Source organism: Sceloporus occidentalis, unplaced genomic scaffold (genome assembly GCF_023333645.1).
Source record: "Sceloporus occidentalis isolate IW3139 unplaced genomic scaffold, rSceOcc1.0.p SCAF_8, whole genome shotgun sequence".
Classification (NCBI taxonomy): Eukaryota; Metazoa; Chordata; class Lepidosauria; order Squamata; family Phrynosomatidae; genus Sceloporus; species Sceloporus occidentalis.
This window is the reverse complement of record NW_028316988.1, coordinates 19,651,161-19,679,056: the sequence shown is the minus strand read 5'-3', so window position 1 is coordinate 19,679,056 and position 27,896 is coordinate 19,651,161. Positions and strand designations below refer to the sequence as shown.

General features: G+C 42.7%; 1 protein-coding gene across 2 annotated transcripts; it reads right to left on the bottom strand.

The window, feature by feature from the left end:
- Positions 1–517: 517 nt before the first annotated feature.
- LOC149308123 (snRNA-activating protein complex subunit 4-like) lies at positions 518–27,543 on the bottom strand. 2 transcript variants are annotated; one of them, XM_089535124.1, is made up of 24 exons: positions 27,464–27,543; positions 26,619–26,762; positions 25,834–25,871; positions 24,956–25,129; positions 23,851–23,976; positions 22,965–23,043; positions 22,668–22,749; positions 22,279–22,383; positions 21,129–21,201; positions 20,013–20,177; positions 19,197–19,344; positions 18,305–18,411; positions 17,285–17,379; positions 16,328–16,422; positions 15,003–15,088; positions 13,454–13,873; positions 11,600–11,692; positions 10,751–10,967; positions 9,928–9,998; positions 9,143–9,247; positions 8,033–8,057; positions 5,847–7,636; positions 2,806–2,905; positions 1,037–1,125 (listed from the first exon to the last, which is right to left on the bottom strand). In XM_089535124.1, exons 2-23 carry the CDS (start codon positions 26,749–26,751, stop codon positions 2,813–2,815), a joined length of 4,320 nt encoding a protein of 1,439 aa, XP_089391250.1. In that variant the 5' UTR covers positions 26,752–26,762; positions 27,464–27,543; the 3' UTR covers positions 1,037–1,125; positions 2,806–2,812. The 2 variants fall into 2 exon arrangements, with proteins under 2 accessions (XP_089391251.1, XP_089391250.1); XM_089535125.1 differs by lacking the exon at positions 2,806–2,905 and having other exon boundaries at positions 518–1,125.
- Positions 27,544–27,896: the final 353 nt, after the last annotated feature.

Sequence of the window (27,896 nt, the reverse complement as noted above, 5' to 3'; positions counted from 1 at the left end):
GTGCTAGTCGCGCACTTGCAGTGTCACTTCCACTGCGTGACGTCCGGATGCTATGCGTCCACAACGTCAAAATGGTGGCCCCCGTGTGCCGCCATTGTGTATGGACTCGGTCCGTATTAGGGTTGAGGGGTGTCCGGAAGGGACGCCTCTTCTCAACCCTAACGCACTCCTTCCTAACCCTAGTATGCCCCTTCGGCGCGTCTGTAACACGCCAATGGCTCTCTAATTAAACAGACACAAATTCTCTTTACATATCCTCCCACCCCAGGATGTTGTGGCTCACTCATTTCATTTAGAGCAAGCCAGATACAGCCACATACTATTATGTCATTGCTTTCTCTGTTTCAGCAGCCAGCCAAAAATGGCAAAGGACAAATGTTATGGGATAACTGGGGAACTGGACTCCAAAAGGTAGATTTTAAGACACCCGGGGAAGGAACTAAATAACCCTTTTAGGTGAAAGTGCGTCACACACCCTTAAAGAAAATTAGCATAGTAATATGAAAAACTAGAGGACTTGTTTTGCAGATGTAATAAAATTAAATTTTATTCCGACTTGTGGTCCCCTGCCTTTTAGGCAAGCAGAGATTACAGTTTAAAAGCCATCACTTCATTTCTCACCGGTCTGTTCCTAAAATGTGATCACTTACATGAAAAGAACTTTGTGAACTAAAAACTTAGTTAATAAGAGAGAGAGAGAGAGGCAGAGAAACAACCCTGTGCTAATAGTTGAAGTTCTGTACCAAACAGCTCTAATATACAAATAGCACATCATGTTACATGTACATACTCATCTTATACAGTTATTTTACAAACATTTTATACAATTCATTTCTTCGCCCTCACCTGCTTTCCTCTGTGTCTATCTGTGCAAAACGAGAACCAAAAGGAAACACACAATGTGGCCGTTTTGCAAAAAAGGAAGGAAAGGGAAAGAAAAGGAGAGAAAAGAAATAGCCTTCCTCCTCCAAGGAGCACCACAAAGGAGGTCAGTATTTATAACTCTTCTCTCTTCCTTTTCTTTATGGTCATTCTCATCAGCAAAGCTTACGTCTCTGCCATAGTCAGGGCAAAATTGCAGAAAGGTCCCACATTTAGGTGCGGCAGCCGAAATCTGAAGGAAGCCTGCAATAACACAGAAAACACAAAAGTCATTATTGATTGTAAAATCATGAATGCAGCACAAAATGGAGGAGAGCGCATACTCTCAAGGTACCACAGATAAAGAAACTTAATGGGAACTAGGCTCAAGTCTATGAAAGCTCATGCTACCAACTTCTATCTTTCAGTTAGTCTCAAAGGTGCTGCAAGATCCCTTTGCACACTGATTTTCCAGACTTTCTTTGAAAGAAACGTTGTGTCTGCCCTTTTTGACTCACATATTCAGTTCATGGTTTTCTGGATTCAAGTGAGAAAACTCACCCAAACAGGATAAAATCCCACCTAAATTCAAGAGTTATTATTGTCACAACACTGAAACGTGCTGTAATGGTAGCTGCCAACTGGGTGGCTTTGAAAGGGAAGTGGGCAAATACATGGAGAAAAGTCTATCAACTGTTAGGAGACAATGGTTTTCTGGCACAACACATGTATTAATAACACTAGTTAATACTCCCATCTCATGAGGACTCTCTTTTCCATTTTATCACGTCTCCTTTCTGGTTCTCAGCCAGCATCACACTACATTCCAAGAACTCCCTCCTCCACCATCCATATAGGTATCAACTCACCTTGGCTTTAGGCAACAACCTTCCTCCTGCCTTTGTCCCCTTAAAACTGAACTTGTCACCTCACCATCACACCCAAAGTTTCACATTTCAATTGCTATTCCAACACACAACCTGCTCATACATAGCTATAAAGGTCTGTTTCTAGGCATTTCATGCATCTGATGAAGTAGACTTAAATCCTCAAAAGCTTATGCTGTCAACTTCTTTCTCTCAATTAGTCTCTAACGTGCTGCAAGATCCCTTTGCAAACTACAAAGTTTATAAGCAGACTTAGTAGTTTGATAAGTCTATCACTTGTCAGGGAGATAAGTCAACTACTAATCTTGATGGATATGTTTGCTCCAGTATCAGAGGCAGGATGGCTTTCTCTAGATGCTGCAGATGAACCCAGTTGAAAAATACAGGTGCACTTCGGTTAATGAAGGAGATGTGTTTTTGGGCATTACTTTTTACTATTTTAAAAAACAATTTCCATTTTGATGCCCAAATCTATAGATCTATGCTTTTTAACATGCTGTGGAGCTGGTAAGTGGTGTTGTTAACTGCCCTCAAGTCAGACTTCAATCCATGGTGACCATACTATGGATAAGCTCTCCAAGTCATTCTCTCCTCAATGCTCAGCTCTTGCAGATTCTTGGCTATGCGTTCTCTGAGTGAATCTATCCATTTGGAATGTGATCTTCCTCTTTTCCTATTGCCCTCCACTTTACCAAGTATCATTGCCTATTCTAGACTTTTCTTCTCACGATATAGCCAAAGTACGACAATCTCACTTTAGTTTAGTCATCCTAGCTTTTAGGGAGAGTTCAGGTCTGATTTGCTCCAAGACCCATTTACTGGCCTTTTAAACCAGTATCCACAGTCCTCTAGCACCACATCTCAAATGGGCTGATCTCTACTGTTTATACACTGTTTGAGACTGAAAGCGTCTGAACGAAGGAGTGTTGCTGTCTTAGGCTCTGCTAACTGAGGTATGTTTGTATAATTACACGCATGCTTTCTATAGGCAACCAACTGGCCACAGGAAAGGTAGACTAGAGAGTCCTGTAGTCTGATCCTGCAGGGCTCCTCTTACGTTCTTTTCACAGCTGCCTTCGCTTTTTCCGGAGACGTGAACTCCTTCGAATCCTGGATGTGCCTAGCTGTTCTGAGTCCACGCTGTCTGCGTTGGGCTCCTGTAGAGAGGAAAACCACAGGGTGAGATACTCTGAAATGCAACCATTGGCTTACTGAGGACATGGAAGAGTCACTTGGCAATCCAGAGCTGGAATTTGGTCGGCACACTGTAGGAACACATGAATGTGTTTGATTCTCCCCTCTTATACTTTTATAATGTTCTGCCAAATATGAAAAGTTGCTTGCACTTTTGGGTTAGGTGCCAAAAATCAAAGCAAAAGGGATGCTATTGTTGTTAACTGCCTCTGAGTCTATCTCAACGCATGGTGACCCTGTGGATGAGACATCTCCAAGACCTTCTGTCCTCCACTGCTCTGCTTAGTTCCTGCTCATTCCTATCCATGGCTTCCTTCATAGAGTCCATCCATTTAGCATGCAACCTTCCTCTCTTTCTACTTCCTTCCACCTTTCCTAGCATCAGTGTTTTCTCCAGCGAGTCCTCCCTTCTCATGATGTGTCAGAGATACGACAGCCTCAGTTCTGTCATCTTGCCTTCCAGGGCGATTTCTGGATTCATTTGTTCAAGGATCCATTTACAGTTGTCCCTCCCTTTTTGCGGACTTGGAGTCCGCAGTCTCGCTCTTTGCAGGAGGGACAAGCGAGGGGGAACAAAATGGCTGCACACACACCATTATTTTCAATAGACTTGAATATTTGCAAGTCGCCATTTTTGCGGGATGTTGGTGTGTGGAACAGATCCCTTGTGAATTGGGAACAGCTACTCTATTTATCTTTGTGGCTGTCCAAGCTATTCTCAGCACTCTTCTTCTCATCTCAAACGCATCGATTTTCTTCCTATCTTGTTTCTTAACTGTCTAGCTCTCACATCCATTCATGGTAACAGGGAATACAATGGGTTGTAGGATTCTAACTTTTGTGCTCAGTTGTATATATTTGCATTTTAGGATCTTTTCTAGTTCTTGCATAGCCGCCCTCCCTATTATTAATCTCCTTCTGGCTGCAGTCCCCGTTTCTATTAATGTTTGATCCCAGGTATGAAAACTCTTTTAATATTTCTATTTCTTCACTGTCTAGGTTGAATTTGTCTAGATTCTCCATGGTCATTATTTTGTTTTCTTTATATTCAACGATAGGCCTGCTTTTGCACTTTCTTCCTTGATCTTTCTTAGTTCCAGCTCTGGAAAGTTTTCTGCCAGTATTATGGTGCCATCTGCATATCTCAGATTGCTGATATTCCTTCCTCATATTTTCACTCCTCCTTTTTCTTTTCTTATAATATGCTCTGCATATAGGTTGAACAGGTAGAGCGATAAAAGGGATTGCAGGTGCATAAATATTGTACAGTCAAAATGATGATGGAAGCAGGAAACCAATATACAAGTAACAGGGATAATAATAATAAATACAAATTAATCTCAGAATCGGAGTAACAAAAGGGGTCAACAAATAACAACAGTGATATCAAAAAAACAATGTCACAAGAGCCCAAAACAATAATCACAATTAACAATGTTCATTTAAAGACACTTATTGGTAACAACAAATATTCATAAGGGACTTCCTGATGAAATCTGTTTGAATTCTGAGGTCTTCTTCAGATGACAGTGAATGTGTTCATACAAAACCTGATAAACAGGGCTGAACCCCAGAAATAGAAAATCTCCCCTATTGATTCCACACAAGCAATTATTTGCAAGCCATATTTACACACCTGAAATGCCTTTCAATTTTGTCTTTTGTAATGTTTGGTGGCATCTTGAATTTATTAAAAAAACCCTCTTTTCTTGTTGTGGTGGTATCTATAACACCATCATTTAGTATTTTCCCAATCTTCTATGGGTTTTCCTCATCCTTAAAGAGTGGAATGCCTCTCCTATGGCTCAGTTACAGGCAAGATGACCTTTAAGCTAAAATCTGATGACACTTTTGACTCCAAGGACTTTATCACACGGGGAAAATCGGGGGTTTAAACAGCAAAAATTGTGCAATTGCAATTAAGATTTTCACACGCATTGTGATTAAAGAACCATTATCCTGGGAATAAACAGCAACAAACCATTCATGGGATTTCCCCATGATTTGCTGCAATTTATTGCCTGTTTATTCCTGGAATAATGGCACTTTATCGTGTGAAAATGTTAACTGCGATTGCACTTTTCACAGGATAATTGCCGTTTAAACCCCCAATTTTCCCCGTGTGATAAAGTCCTAACACTGTATTCGATCCTCAGGCTGAAACAGCTTCTCTCCCTTTTTGTCTTAAAGAGCCCCACATCTTTCCTGGAAGGAAGAAATCAGCTATATTTACAGCATGCTTGCTTTCCAACACAAAGCTTAAAAACTGTTAGAGGATAAGAAGCAAAGGAGTACTTAAAGCACTTCAGCAGAGGGGGAAAACTGTGAGAGGCTAGATTCCCAACTCTGGCCTTCCAAGTGGATTCCCAGAATCCCAGACTATTGGCAAAGATGGCTGTGGCTTCTGGGAACTGTAGTCGAAAACAACTGGAGGACCAGAGTTTGGGAATCACTGGGCTGGGGGGGGGAACGCATGAGCCCCCTAAAAGACTTTAAAGGGCTATATTTCTCCCACAGCACACACACATGTGTAGGGAACATTTTTGCCATGTTTTAGTCCCCCCAGTCATTTTAGGGCCAGAAAAAGTTTAAAGTCACTTTATGGTTATATGCATTCAAGTCGTTCCTGACTTATAGCAACCCTAAGGTGAACTTATCACCAGGTTTTCTTGGCAAGATTTATTCAGAGGGGCTTTTGCCTTTGCCTTACTCTGAGGCTGAGAGAGTGTAACTTGCCCATGGTCACCCAGTGGGTTTACATGGCCGAGCTGGGATTCAAAATCTGGTGGTCAAAGGCAACGATTAGAAAGAGATTGCTGGACTTCGCCACCTGCAGTACAGGTGCCTCTCCTCCTTACATTCAATCTCATCTGAAACCTGGAAGAATTGGAGTTAATATTCTACCTCTAGCTCTGGAGGATTTTCCTCCTGCTCTTCACGAGGATCAGTAGCCCTTCTCCCAAGCATGCTATCTTCTTCCTCCTCCGATGATGGTCTCTCGTCTTCCCCATGACATATTTCCCACCATGTCCTGTCAGACAGCGTTGTCGTTACCTTGAGAGGAGGCAATACAGCAAGGGCAGATGGGAAGGTGAACATGGCCAAAAACCTGCCTTTCAGGAGCCGGTAGGCAGGGTTGTCCCAGAGCTTTTGCTGTACCATTGTCCTTAGTGCATCCAAGTCTGGCTGGACAGACTTCTGCTGTCCTTCAGGAGTCACAAGAGATGCGGCACTACGCTCCAGGGCTTCTTTATTGAGCAGCAGGGCTGACAGTGTTTTTAGGCTACACAGAAAAGGAGGCAGATAAGGCAAGTGGGCTTCTGATGTGGGTAACCTCCTAGAAGACCCTCCTTTCAACCATTCTTTCACCGCTGACACGTCTTCAAGGGAAAGGAGGCTATAGTCAGGGGAGATCTTCTCCTGCAGTGGAGGGACCGCAGGACAGGTGTGGTTGGACTGATCCACTGGGTTAGGGGCACTCTTGACACTGTTAGGAGGGGCAGGACACAGAGGCTTTCCCAACATTTGATTCTGAGGAGCCACAGAAGCAGCCCTGGGGATCCCTGGCTGGGTGCTGCTCAAAGAAGGGGTGGTAGACAAGAGGTGAACCAAAGAACAAGCAGTGGAAGGGCTGCTCTGTGACTCTCTTGCAAGAGGAAGTGGAGAAGGACAAAGGGTCAAATCCATTTGCTGAGAAACCCCTTTGTTTTGTGGGCTGCTAGAAGAGGTGACGCTTTGCAACAGTGGTCCGGGTTGTGGTGAGTTCAGACCAGACACAACTGGGACCACGTTCACAGTTGAAACATTGGCAAATGATGTCCCTGCAGCTTGGCCTAGATTTGGAGCTGGGGTAGAGCAGCTGGCGGGTGAATTTCCCTGGCTGGGAAGATTAACAACAGTCATGGGAACAAGGCCTTGTGGGGTCAACACCCATGTGATGGGTAGGATTTGTTTGGGAATTACACTAGGCTGGGTAGTCACCAAGGTGGGCACAACACTGCCTGGGTTGTTCAAAGAACCAGGAGGTCCCTGGGCAGCAAAACAGGGTACCTTCTTCATGCCTGAGTTCACGGTGCTAGAGTTCTGGGAGGCAGTGAGCATGGGAAGCTCTGCTGTGGACACCTGAAGAGGTGCTGGGGTTGGCACTGGCAATGAACAGGCAGCCCTGGGGAGCCCTGGAGATGCCCTGGGCAAAACACTCCCTGTATTGCAACTCTTACTTCTGTTCCCAAGGGGACCCTCTCCCATCCCATTCCTTGTCAATACTGTTTCCTGTAACCCCCTTGCAGTCTCTGGCAGGGAAGCCAAATTGCTTTCCATTGTTGATGGAAGTGGAGTTCCACAGGGAGTGGACAATGGCAACAGCATCCTCTGGGTTTTTACAGGAGCTGGCAAAATGATCTGCTGAGGTCCACTTGCCGTTTGGGTAGTGGGGGCTCTTTGTGGCTGGATTATCATTGGGGAGGACAGAAGCAGCTGAGGTGTCATGAGGAGCCTGTTCTGCTCGGCTTTCTTTGCCTTGGACTCCTTCAGTCTCTTCTCCTGCAGGAGCTCAGAGACGGTTTTGGGCTTTGAAGCTAGTTGATAGGGCACTGCCTCCCAGCGAGAACCATCTGGAACAGGGCCATTCTTGGCTTTCAGAGGGATGAGTTTCTTGCCAGGAGGTGGATTGGCCACCTGGAGGTCGTGCTGGGCTGGGTGGAGACAAAATAGGACACAGAAGTTACAGCTAACAACCAGAAGACATCCAGAGATCTGCAGTAGTGGCCAGCAGAAATCCCAAATGTCAAGATCTAAAAGTCTTCTGATATTTGTGCTGTTTGAAAAACAACAGCCACCCCTTCATTTCTAAGTCAGCCATTAGAGGGAAGTATTATAAACTATCACTCAATAGCCACTAGACTGCTGGTGTCTGAGTAGAAACTGCAGGACCAGGCAAGCCCAAAGCAAGGCTGGCATGTCTAGAAAGCAAGATAGAAAGTGGGTCACCCCCTCCCCTCACTTGTCCCAAGACACATGTGGTTTTGCTGGGTTAAAAACTTATTCAGACAGATTACTTTTTAAGCCACAAAGTAGAAAAGGGTAGGTACCTTTGGGATCCTTTGAGGAAGAGGCCTACAAAACAGAAATAAAAGGTTTTTTAAACTCAGGTGGGCTGGCAAACAGATTTGATCCAGGCCATCTGAAATTGCTCCATGCCTGTCAGCTCTGAAAAGAGCAAGGCTTGGGTTTTTGCTGAGGAATAATTATCAGCAGCTACTGCTCAATATTCACTAAACTGTTGTGTGTTTTTGAGCAGAAACTGCAGTAGTTTTTCCAAGTTCTAGTACCACTGCAGAATTTGAACAATGGTTAATGAAGAAGTCAGTGGCGTCATTACGGGTGGCGTCACCTGGTGCAGCAACTCATGGCGTCTCCACTCCAGCACACCATACAGAATCCTCAGTAATGCTTTTAGTATTAATGTTACTCATAAATCATAATTCCCGTATATCACTGAATATACAGTCGACCTCCCAGTGCACCCCACATTTAAAGATTTGATTTTTGCAAATTTGATCATTCACAGATTTAATTAATATGTTCTAAGAATCTCTAGGTCCTCCAGCGTGATTCTATGGTCAACCTCTGCAAGAAGTCACACTGAAGAAACTAGAGAGAACACTTCTCTAGGCATCTGTAGATACTTTAGCACAGTTCCACGGTCAAATGGCAGATGTTGACCACAGAGCTGTGCTGGAGGACCTAGAGATTTCAAGAGAGGTGTTCCCTCAGGTAAAAAAATAGTGCTTTTTTATTTGCATTTCTTCCACTTTCATGAGAGTCCTGCACCCCTAACCTCAGCGAATGTGGACATAATCAACTAGCAAAATTAAAATTATACAATTAAATTACATTATCATATGCATGGCCTAAATGTATATGTGCATAGTTTCACATAGTTAAAGTGAAAATCTGGTAAGGTGTTACGTTTTTAAAGAAAATTTAAAAGAGTAAAATTAACAAACCCCACTACCACTTAGGCCTCTCCTTTCTCTGTCCTCTGAGCCTTGCCTCACTCATGTCATCTCTTCCACTAAGCTTCAGGCTTTTAAAGGGAGGCAGGTGAATGTTAGAGTTCATTTCTGCCAGAAGGCAGACATTTAAGGAGCAGTGGTGTCAACCCCTTCACCAGTGATGCCAACAGAAAGAGTCTGTACCTTATCAGTCCTTTGCACATTCACAACAGACTTCAGGAGTTCTGACTGCCGGGACGTCCTCCTCTGGATGACTTTCATGCAGCCGTCAACATCAACCCGAAGGAGCTGCTGGGGCAAGTGTGATGTGTTAATCCTCAAAGAACCCGCAGCATGAGAAGGGCATGCTTCAAAAACAGCAATGCATAAGAGCTACTCACTTGTCAAAACCTGAAATTTCTCAGCCACATCTTTTCTGTGCCATTTGAAGGGCATGCACAGCAAACATGGCTAGAAGCAGGAACTAACTGCTGGCACCTCAGTTAAACCACCCTCTGGGGAACATTTAGAACAGATGTTTGGGGAACCACTGGTCCTGTGCAAGGTCCGGGGCCAGATGAATCACCAGGCAGATTTACAAGCAGTCCTCCATATCCACAGCTTGAAAATATTCAAATAAATATATAAATTCTAAAAAGCAAATCTTGATTTTGTAATTTTATGTAAGGGATACCAATTTACTATGTCATTGTCTTTAATGGGACTTGAGTATCCACAGATTTTGTTATCCACGGCGGGTCCTGGAACCAAACCCCAGTGGATATCAAGGGTTCACTGTATTCAGACCCCAGCTTTATGGCTCTAAATTAATGGATAAAAGCCTTGGTATATGCCTAACAAAGACCAAGACTGCATAGGTCAGCATGGCAACAACTGTTGCCAGGTGAATGTATTTCAGAGTATGCAGTCTTTGGTTGGGGGAGGAAGAAAATACAGTGGCAGAACTATAAGAAACATTCAATACCCACCTGAATGAACAATGTGAACAAGGGAGTGCTTGTAAGGCTGGCAGATTGCAGGTGCTTGAAGATAAATTCCGCTGTGGAGAAAAATGAAGGGAGACTATGGAGACAGAAACAAAAATGTTTCACCAAAGCAATTTTTGGACAGGTTGAATCTCCCATGTCTGAAATTCTTGGGACAAAAAGTATTGTTGATTTTGGATTATTGAGGATTTTGGAATACCTGTATTTGCAAATATATATTTAATGGGATATCTTCATTTATGTTCAATTTATTTATGTTTCATATACAGTGGTACCCCGGGATACGAATTGACCGCGTTACGAAATTTCCGGGTTACGAAAAAGTTAGATTTAAAAAAACTGTTCCGGGTTACGAAAGATTTTTCGGGTTACGAAATTAATTTCGGCGCAAAATTCAAATTGGAAGCGCGGCTAGCGGCTTTCCAGCGCCTTTTCGGGTTGCGAAATTTATCGGGTTACGAACGGCGCCGCGGAACGAATTAATTTCGTAACCCGAGGTAGCACTGTACACCTTCTACATGTAGCCTGAAGGTAATTCTATACAATATTTTGAATAATTTTATTCATGAAACAAAAGACTATATACAGACCTTAAAAACAGCACCATACAGCATTAAAACCCCACCTCAGTTTCCAAAAACCAGACAGCATCAAAATGTTACGACTTGTTGATGGAAAGAGAGCAAGGCTGGGGCCTCTCATCCTGGCCTCTCTAAGGAAGGAGTTCCAAAGTCTGGAAGCAACACATAGAGAAGGAGCAGAACAGCTTTATCAACCCACTAAAAAGCAGATGAATGTCAGGTACCTTTTGTCTTGGCTGAAGCCTCTCTCTTGACTCGAAGGGCCCAGTTCTGCACCATGCTGCCTGCCCAAGGAGTCACAGCCATCATCAGCCTCCGGGTGAGACTTGTCCTCCATATCCCATCCTTCTGTCCATAGCCTTTGTATGCTCTGCTGTCTGCTGAGACGGATGATAGCCCTTGAAAAGCAGAGGCAAAACGCTTCTTTCTTCTCATTTCTCGCTAATAAGAAATAAAAGGGGAGTTTAATCATGTCACCTGTTTCTGTGAAAAGGGACTTTCACATTCCTGAAGGAAGAATTCAGAGGCAGAGCTGTGCGAGTCTGGAATATCAGAGCGCATAGGGATCCTGCAGCACCTTTGAGACTAACTGTGTGAAAGGAGTTGTAGCATGAGCTTTTGTAGACTTGGTCTACTTCCTCAGATGCAATAGACGAAGTCTACGAAAGCTCATGCTACAACTTCTTCCACAGTTTGTCTCAAAGGTGCTGCAAGATTCCTGAATGAGTTTCACACAGAAGCCAGTGGGGAGAAAAATCAGCCTTCCATGACTCCCATCACTCCATCAAGACTTCTCAACTAGGTAAACTTACACAGACACATACAATTGAACCACCCAGCTGAACAAGTCTCAGTGAAATCCATTTAAAAAATCTTTCAAACACACTCATTGCCAAGATTTTTTTCCCATTCTCTCAAAGCCAACATGAACGCCTATAGACAATGCCATATGGATTGGTGAGTTTCAAAATTGTGGCAAGGTGGCAAAATATCTATCACACAATATCCGTCCGTCTCTGGAATATTGCCTTATGTTAATGAACCTGTTCTGTATTTCCCCCAAAGAAACTTACATTTCTTCTCTGTTGTTCGTAATTATTTCTTGTCAACACTCTTTTCACGTAAGCCAAGGAAACCCTCCAAGAATCCTTTGTGCTTTTGGCATTCTGCATAGAAGAAGAAAAGAACATCAGGAAAAATAAGGCTGAAAGAACAGAGAAACGGGTGATATTCCAGTTCTATGCAAATGTTTAGGTTTGTACATTAAGTCTATGAAATGGTGACTGGTTGAGAAACTGAATATCAGGTATAGGTTGAGCATCCCTAATCCGGAAATAAAAAAAACCCTCCAAAATCTAAACCTTTTCATCACCTTCTGCTTCTGGATTTGAGGTAGTGGCTGTTCTCTCCAGACTCATCTTGCATAAACAAAACAAGCAGCAAACAAACAAGATGCAAGGATCTGTGAAATGGTGGGCGGTGTGGATTTCGTGCCAAGCACTACACTTGGATTCTCACAGATCCTCAGTCTCTCTCCAGCTTCGTCTCTCCCCAGCCTTACGTCTCTGTGCAGTCTTGCAAATACAGTATGTACAACTCTACTTGAGTTGTGTATTGTGTGCTATGTAGTGCAAATACAGGTAATCCAAAATTAAAAAAAAATCCAAAACCTTTCTGGTACCAAGCATTTCAGATTAAGGGTACCCAACCTATAGTTGGGGAAGACATTGCTATGAGGTGTAAAGAGACCCGCTCATAGCTGCGAAATTTCAAGGAAGAAAGCATCACAAGAGAATTGTGATTTGTCTTGATATCTGAGCCAAGTAACAATGCTAATATAGAAAATAACCTCTGATTAGAATTTTTATGGTAGCTAGCATGAAGTAGAAATAACAAGGCATGCCCTAATCTCTGCCAACACCAGTGAGTTGATGAAGGATGAAGTTGCAACACACAATCTTTCGGTAGTATAGAATATGAATAGCAAGTTTGTGTCTTGGCACTTTTTAAATGAATGTAATGATGTTCCTTTTCAAATTTTTGAAGTTCAATATTGCTTCTTGTATATTTTGGTTATATTTATTTGTCACTTTGCTTTATATTTATTGTACTGTATTTCTGTCTGGGTAACTTGTTTTACAATTGTATTGCATAGTTTTAGATTTGTATTACTCCATCCTTCTCCTATATCTTTCCCTCTGTGTGTGTATGTTTGTAGAATTCAGAGACATAGCTGTGTTAATCTGGAATGTCACTATGCAAAGGGATCTCGCAGCACCTTTTGAGACAATATATTGTAGCATAAACTTTTGGAGACTTGGGCCCTATACAGACAGGCCAAAATAAAGCTGCTTCAGGTCACTTTGGAGGTATGGTGTTTCAATGATGCATGCATCCTAAGAGTCTGGAAGCTGCACCAAAGCTGCACAGCGTGGCTTTGGTGCCGCTTTGGGACTCTTAGGACGCATGTATCATTGAAACACCATACCTCCAAAGTGACTCAAAGCAGCTTTATTTTGGCCTGTCTGTATCAGGCCTTGGTTTACTTCCTCAGGTGCACCAAGGAGACCAAGTCTTATGGCACTATATAAATAAAACATAATGATATACTGCAATAATATTGATAGTAATGATAATATGCTTTTTACAGTAAGTGGACCTGTCCACAAACACTGTCAGGGGTCAATTCCTGCCCACTAAAAGCTTGCAAGAAAAGAAAAGGTAATTTGTCAAAAAACCCTGCAGTAAGTAAACAGCTCATGTAGAGTCCGGGTTCAGATTCTATATAGGATCACAGGCGGAAGGAACTGTCTACTTATATTGCTCCAGAGCACTCGAAGAAACAGGCCTACCTACTGATATCTAAAGGTCCAGGAACCTATGTCAGACAGCTAAAGCACGCTCTCTCTTTTTTAAAAAGTACGTACTTGGTTGCTCTTCTCTGCTGAATCCTCCTTCTCTTTATTCTGGGATGACGGCAAATTTCTGGAATCTTCATTAGTGAGACCATCTGCAGCTTGCTGCTCTTGCTCAAGAAGAGCACCGCGGACTGGTCTCCGTTTTCTGTTCACATCGAATCCTTTTGAAAGCAAAGTGACAGATGCTAGCGCTTCTCCTCTCGTTTCTGACACATCCTTTCTTGTGGGGACCCAGAGGTCGATACTTGGCACTCGCCGATGCCAGGTCACGCTCTTTTTGCACTTCTTGCTCTTGTTCTTCTCTGTACTATCCTCTTCCAAATCCAGATCTGAATATTCGCTGCTAGACTCTGAAGGGGTGGAGCTCCTTCTTCGGACACGTTTCTGCTTCCAGCGAAGCCTGTTCTCTGGTTTCTTTTTCCGTTTTCTCTTTAAAAACAAGATATCAATGTCTCAAATGTCTTTATTTGCAATTAATAGATCATACAATCCTCCAATTAAAAAACACATTTGAGAGAAAGTATGTATGTTTATGTGCCTTCATGTCACTTGTCAATATATGGTGACCCCATGAATTTTTGATATTGTTTTCTTTGGCAAATAATATTTGAGGTGGATTTGCCCATACCTTCCTCTAAAATATAGCCTACAACACATAGCATTCGATGGCGGACTCTCATCCAAGTACTAACAAAGGCCAACCTTGCTTAACTTCCAAGATCAGATGACATCTGGTGCCTTTAGGGCAGTGATGTCCAAACGCTGGTCTTCTAGATGTTTTGGACTTCAGATCCCAGAACCTCAGCCATCTTGGCCAATGGTCTGGGATGCTGGGATCTGAAGTCCAAAACATCTGAGAAGGCCAGAGTTTGGACATCACTGCTTTAGGGTATTTAGGCTATGCTGTACAAAAACATACGGTACACAATAAAATGTCTAAGTATTAAAACAGCTAAAAATTAGTAATGCGTTAAATACAGTTAACACTGTTCTGTCACAGATCATCTAGTAAGAACAGCTGCTTGTTCAATGGGGTTTCACTGGCTCTTCCAACTAATAAACAAAATATATTCATAATTTAATTTCAGAGACAGATATAACAGCTATAGCTGTTGCTTTTAAAAATGATCAACTGGATGCAACATCATTAAACAATACAGGAAAAATGTGGACACAGAAAGCTGCCCACTACAGAGTCAGATCACTGGTCCTCGTAGGCCAGTATAGTCAGCTCTGACCAACAGCCTAATCCTCACCTCTGCTATGTTCTGCTGTTGTGCCTTCAAAGTCATTTTCAACTTATGGCAACTCTAAGGCTAATCACAGAAGTTTCTTGGCAAGATTTGTTCAGAGAGGGTTCTGCCTTTGCCTTCCTCTGAGGCTGAGAGAGTGCGACTTGGCCAAGGTCACCCAGTGGGTTTCCACGGCTGAGCAGGGATTCTTAGTTTCTTAGAGTACTAGTCCAATGTTCAAACCACTACACCATGCTGGCTCTCACTGCTGTACTTAAGAATCCTACAAAGAAAGAATATGAGGTACAACAAAGAACTGAACTCACCGGATACCCCAGTAGAACTCTCCACTTGCTGAGACACTGAGACGCTGTGCGATGGGGTAACTCAGAAGCTATTTTTGCCCAGCGGCCTAAAGAGAGAAAGCCTTATTTAATCAATACATTTTCTATGAAACTGTTTTGGATAGTTTTAGTGCTGGACAGCTCAGAAAGTCATTGCTAACTTCATTTTTACATGTGGCCCTTATATGACATGCCAAATGCTTGGCATATGTGTTTGCAGCTGTTAAGTGAGCTGTTCTTCCAGCCAACCAGTTACCCATCCCCTTGTTATGGGCACAATTATATGGGTACAATACCGTTTATATGGGGCTGGCCTTTAGGCCTACAGCCAGCCTTCCTCAGTTCAAACAATCATATTAATTCTATTTCTATCCTTTCTTTCTCCAACAAATGAAACTTAAAGGTAGTTTTTACTGTTGTATGCTTTCAAGTTGTTTTCAATTTATGGCAATCCTAAGGGGAACCTATCGCTGGGTTTACTTGGCAAGATGTATCCAGAGGGTATTTGCCTTTACCTCCCCCCCCCCCCCATTATTTGCCTTTGTCTCTATTATAATAAATTATTATTTAGTAATTATATTTATTTCAGGGGAAATGAAACCATGAATGTCTCTGTACCACAATTTGTGCTTATAGCTCAGGTGTAATCTTAGAAATGCTGCCTATAGTTCTAATCGTAACACCCAGAATTAGGATTATGTAGTTTCTATTCATTAACTCAGTTTCTATCCTTTGTTTTAGGGCAATTCCTCACAAAACAGCTTAGCTTACAATAAAAATGTGGGGAGAAAACATTGACTAGGATTCTAGATCAGCTACCCAACTAGTGTAACTACCTCAGTTCTGTAGTTAAATAGTGATGCTACTGTCTGATAAGTCAAGACTGGGGAACCTTCAAGATTTCTATATATTCCTTACTCCATTTAATATGTAGAGATTGTGAATATAGACCAGTGAATGTGTAATTTCCAGCCATTACAATTATGGACATGCAATATATATGTAATAACAACAGCAATCAGATAACACCACCTACTTAGTTATTTTTTCATTACTAGACTGTGATATGGACTACGGAACAGCAAACTCAAAACTTTCCAGTTACCAAAGCAATACTAAAAGAGTAAAAAACTCAAAACTACAAGAGAAAAGTGAGATGAACTAAGCCAAACCACACATATAGTAAAGAAGGGATAGAACAGGAAAGACCCCTGCTTCAAAGAAGGGGAGAAGTCTCAGACGACCAAGAAGCAACGTTTCCTTCCTGCCCCCATCCCACTTCCGTCTCCAGAAGGAAGCTACCTTACCCACACCATATTTTTCCGTGAGTACAACCAGCTTCCTTTTTTCTTCCTCACTCCATTTGCCTTTCTTAATATTGTTGTGCAGTGCATGCAAATACCTGCAAAATCAGAAGGTGTGAGAGGAAGGTAACAAAGAGATTATTAGTATGTGCTGAATTTCCTAAAACTGGGGTGGGTGAAATGCAACATGTATACCCCCAGGTTGTTTTTGTGGCCCGTGTGTCCTCTAGAACAGGGGTGGGCAACTGTGGGAGGCTTGGAGAGCCACCCGGCTACACACATAATACTTCACCAAATAATTGTGTGTGTGTGTATGAATGTATGTATTTCCCCCACATGCCCTCTACCGAGTCTGGGAAGTATTTTCACCATGTTTCCAGCCATCCCCCAGGCCTTTTAAAACAACAGATAGTAAGCAGAGACATAAATACCTTAAAGGCACCAGATCCAATCTGATCTTTGAAGCTAAGCAGGGTCAGCACTAGTTAATACTCATATAGGACTCTCTTGTCCCCAACACTGGATGTTTGTCAGCAAGTAATAAAACTCAACTGCTTCCTCTTAACCTGGAGGTTACTTTCTACTAAATTGCTGCTTAATAGACACTAATTCTAATCCTTTATCCTATTTTATTAGTACTGGTTTTAACAGTCCAGCCCAGACACCAAATGTGCTCAAAACAGTGTAGTGACGTTGCAGAACGTTAACTGAAATAATCTTTTTGCTTCATTAATTTAGGTAGCATGTTCCATGAAGTCACAACGTGCCGTGTAAATAAAAACGGCTGTTATTATGGTATTTTATTGTATATGATTTTGCAAAGTTAGATCATATAATATAAAAGGAAGATGACCCCCTCCCACCGCAGAGACCTAGGCCCATGGATCTGACCTGGACAGCGTGGGCATAAGCCGGAAAGCTGCTGACTACCAACAGGGAAGAGTCTAGAATGAGACTGACCTGTATCGGCACTGTGAGTCATTTCTGCCAGGTACCTCCATCCGGATTTTATACCAATCCCGCTCACCGTATTTAGCAACTGCCTTCAGGAGCAACTGGGAGAAAGAAACAGAAGCACAGTTTGGATATCAACATGCTGTCACCACTGAGACAAAACGAAGCAGTTCTCCTCCACTCTTTTAACAAATTTATGGCAAGGGAAGTGAAGCATCAAGGCAAAAGACAATGGCCAGAACACAGTTAGGATCAGACACACACGTTCCCATATGCATGTGGATGTCTTTTTTCGGGCACTGCATGGGTTAGTTAGTTCCTCCTTCTACAACGCCCAAAGCCCCCTCCAAAAAAGTTACTATAAAGCCCCAAAGTTGCTTTGCATAGCTATTCCATGCTTTGCGGCAAGTAGATATGATTGGAAAAGTGTCTGGCTACCTTCCTCTCTTGCCAGACATGAATTGATGATATCAGCACTGAGATCGGTTGGGGTCTTCAGGGAATCTCAGGGCTGCTATAATCATTGTCTGCTTATTGTCTATGGGCAGGTAGCCAGATGCTGTTCCAATCCCACTTGTTTGCCATGAAACATGGATTGGCTGTGCAGTGGCTTCAAGTGCTTTACTGTAAATCAGGGGCTCAGCATAGCATTAACTCTGCATGCAGGGTCAGGCCATCATCAGGTAGACCAAACCACCTCAGAACCTGCCACATTGGGGTTTTCCTGTTCCACCCACCTTTTGCACCCAAAGGCTGCCAGAGACCTGGCCCTATGCTATTCTCTTGTTAAGAACAGCAGGCAGCAACATACAAGTTGACATGCTGTGACCATTTTGACTGGGGCTCTGGCACCCATAGTGGGGACTTAATGGAGCAAGGCATGCCAGAAAAGGGAAGCAAAAAGTTTGGCTGTTACACACACTCTAGATATGTGTGTCTATACTAAGAAGGCAATGCTAAGGAGATTCAATCTTAAAAAAACCCTCCCCTAAGAATTTTCTCAAGCAATAGGGAACAAGCTCTTACAGCATCTTCCTTTGCGGTCCAGGCTCCATGCTTCAGATTGGGATCCACTCGCCTTGTCCATCTATAAATCAGCTGGGCCGAGTTCCTTCCCTCCATGTAGTAAGCAACTGTGGGTGTGCAGAGGTTTTGGTTAAGTAGAACTTTACTGTAATCACACTTCCAGGCATCACAGATATGCCTGCAACTTTATTCTTTCTATGTACCTTGCCCAAGCAAGTTTTAACCCAGGACTCAAGCAACAACTTTTTGTTTGGGGCCTCTATTTCCAAATATCAACCGAGGTTAACCTTGAGCACAAGGCAGCCCTACTGAATCAGACCAACAGGCTACATAGTCCAAAAATTTTTTTCCCCATAGTAAGAGCTGCAGTCCAACAACTTCAGGAGGGCTTCATTTTTGCCCATCTTTGCACTAGTGAATAAGTCTGTAACCATTACCATCCTTCCTCTCTCTGGGTGGTGATGGGCACAACCCATGTAGTGTGATTCCTTCTCAGGGGAGGTTTGCCATTGCCTTCCCTTGAGGCTGAGAGCACATGACTTGCCCAAGTTCACCCAGTGGGTTTCATAGCCAACAGGGGAATTGAAAACTGGTCTCCAGGGTTGTAGTCCAACATTCAAGCCACTGTGCCATACTTGCTCAAACAACTTAATTACCACTACATTATAGCTTATATCCCTTGATGCCAGTAACTAAGCCTTAGGAGAGACGTTTGACTCTTTTAGAATGGAAGGAAAGCCTATACAAAACCTGGGAAACACCAAAGGTTTCACAGGGGAAAAGGGGCATGGCTTTTTGGGGAACCCCTGAGATTGGCAATCCAAGAATTGAAGTTTCAGGCTTAGGCTCCCTGACCCTGATGGGGAATACTGTGATAGATGGGAAGGCTTACTTTTCCGGTATGGAATGTGCTCCCCAACTCTCATTTCCTGTACGAGATGCAAGAGCATTTGGTCCTCTTCTGAAGTCCACTCACTCCTCTTCAAGTCTTTGTTGTAAGCCTGGAACTTCTGTAGGCATTGAAAGGCAGTGCGCTGTGTCTGAGAGGAAACAAAGCAAAACATTGTTGTGATGACTTGAATGTTTTAGGCGTGTAAAAATGTTGTTGTATTCATTAGAGAAATTAAGGTGAAGTATGGTTATTTTAGAAGAAGGAATTTGCAAACAACCTCTGAGTATTCTTTACCTAGGAAAACCTTAGGAAATTCATAGGGTTGCCCAGTTGGCAAGCAACTTGAAGGCACATGTATATACACATGCATGCGCACACACACACCATCATTTTTTCAGTCTATATCCAGTCTTTCTTCTGCCAAGGGACCCAAGGGGGCTTAGCAAATTTGAAACAACAGTTTAGTTAAAAAACATACTGTACAAAAGATTAAGAACAAATTAAATGTCAGTCCTGCTTAAAAACACAAAATACAAAACTACAAAGCATCTAAAAACACAAAAACACACAACAATATTTTGCTGTATGATTAAAATCAGTGAAACGCCTGAATAAAAGGTTGTAAGCTGCCGATCCTAAACTTTATAGTATACACAGATCTCTATGTTTAAAGCTCCTTCTGCAATCACAAACATGAGCTTTCTTTTTATAAGAGGCAATATTCCTACAAGATGACACATAACTTGAAACCCACTGGCCATGTCTTTTGTGGGGTTGTGTTCAAACATTGCTAAACAGCCTGCCTTAAGACCTTACCCCCAATTCCTGAGCAATTGCTCCCCAGTCCAGGTAATTGTGTCTAGTAGCAATCTCCTTCAGCTTCTCTATTTCCTTTACACTCCATTCCTTCTTGTTGATGTTGGGGTGTTCTGAATCCTGCCAATACTTTCTCAGTTCGGTTGCACTGCGAGTTCCTTCAAACTAAAGAAAGCACAGAAATGACTTTACTTATTCATTCTGTTTAGATCCCCACCATTCTTCCACAAAGGAATACAACTCACAATAACCAGCATGACTACTTTTTCTGACACTGCACAGGAAGGTATCCAGTACCTCTTTACCTGTATTGTCTTACACAATTCTTTGAAAGGTTACAGTTTGCATCTCTCCATTACAGACTGAGTCTCCCTTATCTGAAATACTTGGGACCAGAGATGTTTTGGATTTCAGATTCTTTTGAATTTTGGAATACCTATATTTACATATAAAGTACATAATGATACACATCATAATGATGGAATCTAAACACAAAACATCATTTACGTTTCATATACACCTTCTGAAGTTTATTTTATACAATATTTTAAATAATTTTGTTTATGGAAGAAAGTTGGTGTATACTGAGCCATTAGAAATCAAAGGTGTCACTGTCTCAGCCCCCATAAAAGTAGTTTTGGCTTTTGCAAGATTTCAGATTTTGGAATGCCAGATAAGAGAGACTTAACCTATATATGCTATTCCACCTTCCCACCAGTGTTATACAGTTAAAATACCTGTGGCATTTAATATCACTCCAGCAATGCATATGAAGAAATGAACTGAAAGCCGAAATGAATAATTCAGGCTTAAAGATGCGGTAGATTCCTTTGCCTCTTTCTCTTTTTATGGCATAATGGACTGACATAACTAATTCTTTGAAAAACCCTTACACAATTGTTACGCTTGGATGTGTGGGAAAGGGTACAGCTCTTCTCCCGTGGAAGGCCACTGACTTGCCATGAGGGCACACTGGGAAAGCTCCCATCACTGGACCAGCTATTTCTGCCCTTCCTCTCAGGTTTCTGCATAAGTATACTGGTGGAAACTGAGGTTCCACCAGCTTCATCTAAGACCTCAGACAAAGTAACCATGCAGAGGCATCCAATTACTCACATTGATATTGGCAATCTTGTCCCAGTCATGCTTCTCGTATCTGTTCGCCAGCAAAGTCTCTTCAGGTAGCAAGCTAGAGGCAGGGGAGACAAAATTGCTTTTAAAGAGGAAAATATTAAAACCACCAGCCCCTCTGACTCAGGGAGAGCTGCGCTGCCCTTTGGAGTGCTGTTCTTTGAATGCATCTCCCGACCCGCAGTCTTCACACATGATGCAGGAGGACTGCATTATGTTGTCAAATAAAATGGCATAAAAGGTACATTTACACTGTGGGAACAATGCAGTTTGAGGCCACTTTGCTATAGCTCCATCCTGTGGAATCCTGAGAGTTATAGTTTTATAAGGTCTTTAACTTCTCTGCCAGAGGGCTAGTGCCTCACAAAACTACAGATCCCAGGATTCTGTAGGATGGAGTCATGACAGTTAAAGTGGTGCCAAACTGCATTATTTCTACAGTGCAGAGGCACCCAAAAAAAGCAATTAAAAATGGCTTCTTCAAAGTATGCTGTATAATGATGCTTTTATGCCATTTTGACAGAGGGATAGTTTTAAATCAGGAATGGGTTTCAACCTTCTGGGAAGGTCCATATGCCAATGGTGGGCATGCAGCCTCCCATTTATGACCCTTGCCTTTTCTCTTTCATTCTCTTTTTCCATTCCATCCCCATGCTCCCTGCCACACGCACTTCTCCCTTTCTCCCTTTCCCAGTATCTTCTGAGTAAGGACAGACTTTTCTTATGAGATGAAACCAAATCCACGAAACAGCAATACAATGAAAGATCAGTATCTACAGGGGATCTGTTCCAGACTCCCCCGCAGAGGCCAAAAACCCATGGAGCCTCAAGTCCCATTGTCCCCAATGGCAGTGTGCATGTATCTTGAGAAAGTATTTCTTTTGAGGAAGGTTGCCGGTGGGGTGGAGGGGATGTGTAGCCTTCTGAGGAGGTTAATATGTCTCCTCAGTCTCCCACCATTACCCACCTTTGATCTAAACACTAGCAGAGTGCTTCTAAAACTAGGCCAAAAGACCACAACTGGCCCTAGGGATATAGACTAGCATTTCCCTGATACTTCCATCCAACCTGCTTTTTGAAAAAACACAGACGAAGGATAGAAAGATGCTTAAGAGAAAAGAACAAACTTTCTCACTTGATATCATTTATTTCATGTTCTTTTTCTTGAATCTGCTTTTCCAAGATCTGCTTTTCCATTTCATCCTTGGATTTTGCCTGTTTTTCACTCAGACAGCTAAGACTGTTGAGAAACATTTCCAGAACAATTAGAGACAAACACTGCCACCACCAAATAAATAAATATTCCATATGTATTTGACAGGGATGGAAAGAACACACTGGGACTCAAGTTAGAAAACATAGAAAAGTTATTGACATCTTAAAACCTTGCTGCAGAGCTCACTTCAGAAGCAACAGCTGGATCCAGAGAAAATTATAGTAAGGGGGGAAAAAGAGCATTTGCTTCTAGTAGAGGAGACTTCTGCTCTATTCCTTCAGCATATTTAGGGGGGATAGTGTACTTACCTCAATAGCTTTGGTTGAAGCAAACGCTGCAAACGGTCACTCACCAACGAATCGTGCAGCAGCTGCTTCTCTCGGCTTTTCCCTGGGAAAGAAGAACAATGTTGAGGATTGCAAGACCCTGTCAATCCAAGGCTATTTCATGATGGGCACAACCCCAGCAAGGTCCATTTCCTCTTGGGCCCTGATTAAGAAGTATATGTAATAAAGGATGGAGCCTGGATGTCTGTGTATCTAACCAAGCCAAACCTCATAGACGAAAGCCAAGTATCTGAATGTTTCCACTCCAGATCCCCTTACATTTTATAGTGATCAACTCCTCAAAAGACTTGATGCCTTGCTTTGCTTTTTCCCGGGTGTCGTTGTTGGCAGGAGGGCCCTGGGAAGGGAAGAAACCAACAGATATCACAATTCAATTCCACCTGTGTTTTTAATCCCTCTCTACTGTGAGGCTACCTCTGCTAATGGCTTTTAACATGTCTGCTTTTTTTTTGGGGGGGGGGGGGTCAAAGGAAAGCATTGATACCAATCTGGCCTTCTTGGACTTCTTCAGCCAGTGATACTTTCTTCTCCATTTGATGGTTTCTTAGCTTTTATACAAGGTAGTTCTTGCATTCCAAAAAGACTAACAATAATAATACTAATAAGTATCATACATTTTATTCCTTGCTCAGCTCTGCCCAAGGCTCAAGGTGGGGTATAATATAGATTAAATTAATATCCTAATTTAAAATTCATAGTTTAAAACTGACTGGTAGGCCTGTTGGAAGAGATGGCTCTTTAATCTTCATTTAAATTCAGACAGCATATTTAGCTGCCATATCTCTCCCAACTGGTCACTCAAGTTTAGGGGTGGCTGACTGAAATAAATGTTCCCCAGAGGGGGACAAACCTCCCCAAACTAGGTGGAAACTGAATTTGGCCCTTGGGTTGGAAAACACACTTGGAGCTATACCCAGACAGTCATGAACATATAGGCTTCCCAAGATGGGGAGAAAGAGAAGTTCCAAATGCAACATGGACATACCCTTTTAGGGCCATGCCTAATCCTGAATAAGAGACGTATCAGCAATATCCTGCTTGAATTGTTCAATTTTGACACACAACATGTGAACTACATAGGGAAGGGAAACTGTGGAAGGCAGAGCAGTAGGCAAGGCAGGCAAATGGGCAGCTTAATACTTACTATCCCTGATGTTTTGTCCTTAAAGTATGGCTTCCTAAAATGGCCAAGATACATATTTGCTGGCAAGGATTTGCCATCTCCTGACTTGGTTACTTTTGTCCCAGCAAGCTTCCAGGTGAGTTTTTCCTGCATGCAGAAAAGAAAAAGAAAAAGGAGAAATTAGCCACATGGAGCTGACTCAAAATGCCAGAAGGATACTGATTTAGCTATATGTCAAGACAAGATTACAGACAGATTCATGAGATAGCATAAATGTGGCAGAAAGTGCTCAGAGACACAAACAGAGCAGAGAGAAAAGTTCAAAACAGGGATTCTGTGCTTCAGATTACTCTGTCTTTGTCTGAAAGTATGGGACTACTTACATGCCTTTCAGTGTAATGTATGATACTGTGTGTGTATATGTGCCTTCAAGTTATGGAGACCTTATGAATTTTGTAGAGTTTTCTTGGGCAAAGAAGACTCAGAGGTGATTTTGTCTATTAAACACAGCACCTGGCATTCATTGGAGATCTCTAAATACAAACCAGGGCTGATACTGCTTAGCTTCTAAGATCAAGTAAGATCTGGTGCCTTTAAACACTATTTTCTGTTAAAGCAAAAGCAAGACTCCACATGAGAGGTTTTGTGTTCTGGGGCTCAAGACACTACAGTCTGCATGGATGTCCTTATGCAAGTTACTTGTCTCAGAATCACTAGTTTGCCTTGTTGTGAAAAGAGTGATTTGTGAGGGGCTAAATAAACCAACATGGCAGCTACTATGTGACAGTGCCTGTTGAGAAAGTGCTTTTGACATTTTGTCAAAATTACAGATGTGTCCAGAGGTACAATAACTAAACTGGTACAAAACCGGCAAACCGCAAAGAGTACAACATAAACATTCCAGAACACTGTGAAGTCGAAGGCTTTCATGGCCAGCATCCATAGCTTTTTGTGGGATTTTCAGGCTATGTGGCCATGTTCTAGAAGAGTTTATTCCTGACGTTTCGCCAGCATCTGTGCTGGCAAAATGTCAGGAATAAGCCCTTATAGAACATGGCCACATAGCCCAACAAACCCACAAAAAACCATCCCAGAACATTCTTGAAACACCAGGAGTTTGACTCACCTGCTGTGCTTTGTTTTGAGCAAGCAACAGGTTGACTTCCTCAATCTTCTCCTGAATGATTTCCTGATAAACCAGGTTCATTTGCAGGCAGGTCTCTGGAGTCTGAGGGAGGTTGATGCTAACTTCATCCTCACTTTCCTCATCTGTATCTATCAGTCCATTTGGATCCACCTCCTAATCCAAGAGAAAATAAGACAGTTAAGTAGACCTCTGAGGGCGGAAAGTGAAGTTTATGAACTAGTAAATTCAGTCAAAGACAGCAGTGGCATAGAGAACTGGACAGTGAAGAAAGCCAACAAAAAGGAAATACTCATTTGAGATGTCATGCTGGAAAAGAGTGCTGAGGATACCATGGACAGACAAAAAGACAAATGGGTCCTAGAACAAACCAAGCCTGAATATTCCCTGGTTACTCTGCCAGGTGCCACATATACCAAAAGTACAAAAAAGTAATACATAACATCCTCTTGTCATGCAATCTAAGAAGCCAAGCCATGGTTCTGCTATTCTACTCTGCGCTCTTTGGAAAGATGAAGTGTAATGTATGAATTTGTGTGGAAAATCCAGGCCTAAATCCAAATCCAGCTAGAGGAGACTTGCTGCATGGAAGTCAACACTTACAAAAATGGAACTGATTCCACTGACCTATTCTAGTTGGGACCAACAACTAGTTTTAAGGCCAAGATACACAAATTTGGTCCCAAATGAAGACTGAGAACCTACAAATTATCAGATAGAAACAAGACATAAGATCAGCACAGAGAAGGATCAAATGCCTTTCATTCACCCACACAGAGATTATGTGTTTAAACAAAAAGGTTCGTCATCAAATTCTGTTCCTCCCCAGTCTCCAAAGCAAAGATTGACATATTACTTGCCATGTCAACTTGGGTATCTGAATCCTCTTCGAGGTCATCTGAGGGAAGAAAACATGACCCAGATTAGAAACAGAAAAAGCAACCATTTCAGAAGCTGTCACAGGTAAATACGCTATTTTGTTCCATGCCTGGAAGGGGGTGGAACTGGGTGAGAATCCACCCTCATTTAGAACCAAAGACAAATATACATTTAAAACATTAAAAGGTAAGTAAGAAAGGTAATGTAATTGAAGAGAAAAGGAATGGAAATGTACAGGGAGGCGACAGAATAGTTTTTTAAGGAAACAATATCCGGAAGTCAAGTCGAACGAATGAAAATGTTTGCTCTATGTTTCCCTTTCATTGTTCTCACTCGTTTTGTTCGTATTCTCTGGCAAGAAGGATATATGAAGGTAAAGTATGAAGAAGAAGGTAAGCTTATGTTGAAAGGATGCAGGAAACAAAGAGAAGGTTGTTAAGGAGGAGGAGAAGAAGTTGGAGTAAGAGTTTAGAGGAGGAAGTATAAGGAGACTGATGTGACAGGAAAGGGAAAAGGGGAAAAAAGAGGGAGAAGGAGAGGAGAATGAAGGGAAAAGGAAGATGAACGAAGAAAGGAAGGGAAAACTGAAGGAGTGTATCAACTTATTTAAATGTGGTGGAGTTTTTGAAAGATTGTTTGTATATCTGTAGGGGTTTTGGGTACGTTTTAGCTGTCTGTCTGCTTCTTTCAATACAGTTGTGACAGCCACAGGATGCTGAAAGACGGAGCAGTATCTAAACCCCAATATGCACATAAAGGTTTGCACCTTCGCTCTCAGAGCCTGACTCTTGGCTCGAAATGGAGACTTCAATGTAAGTGTCGGGAACGGTGCGTCCCAGGCTCCTCTCCAGCTCTTCTATTCCCCGACAGAGTGTCTCTCGCTCGGCGTCTAGGTCCATCGCTGACACATCTACCATTGGAGAAGACACAGAAAACGTCACAACCAATGGGGGAATCTATCCACATCCATGGACTGTCACCAGCAGAATCCTTTACATATGCGCACTGCCATGCGCACACAATTACCAAGTACCCCAAAGGGGGGCATTTTTGGACTACAATAACCAGAATCCCCCAAAGACATACAGATATACACAGACACCATGTACCCAGGAGGGGCATTTGGGAACCTTGGATTTTGGGACTATAACAACCAGAATCCTTTACACACATAAATACCAAGTACCCCGAGGGGGGCATTTTTGGACTACAACAACCAGAATCCCCATATATATATATATATATATATATACATACACACATGTACAAAGACACAACCATATTCCAAATACCCAGGAGGGGGAGGGCACTTAGGAATCTAACTGTTGGGACTGCAACAATCCCAGAATGCCTTGCCACTGTGGGATCATGGGACCTAAAGGCTCCAAGGGGGAACTTATATATGCAAAACGCCTGCATTTCCCAACCTCTGGCTCAGAGACAGGGGCAGGTGAGTGGGCTTCCTTCCTAGCAAAGCTGGGGAGAAGTTACTGCTTGGACTACAACTCCCAGAATCCCCCACTCAGCTGGCACACTGGGGGATTCTGGGATAGGAAACCCACCCCCTGAGAAGTAACTTTGACCTCCTGGGAGCCTAGAAAAGCCTCTTACCAGACAGAGATAACTCCCACGAAAGAGTGTTTCACATGCCTCACCAAAGGCCAACCGGAAGTGGGGAGTGTTTAGGGAAGCGCACCAGGAAGTGACGTCACGCCCCGTCCCTCCCGAGGAGCTCCGTCGCGTCGCCTAGCAACGGCTGGGACTGGCTGAGCAGTTTGCCCCGCCCTGCGACCAATAGGATGCCGGCTTTCCTCACACGCCTTGCTCGGTGGGCGGGCCTTCGCCTCGCCCTGCAGCCAATCATGAGCGAGAGAAACTCTTCGTCATGCCCTGATTGACAGCTTGGGAGGAGGGAGGTTTAAAGTCGGTTGTAGAATAGGGACCACATTTCAGACCTAAGAGGGATAATGGAGAGCGGCAGGGAAGGGGCTTCAGAGGCTGTCATTGGACAGAATTCGGGTTATAAGGCAGTGCACTGAGGGCG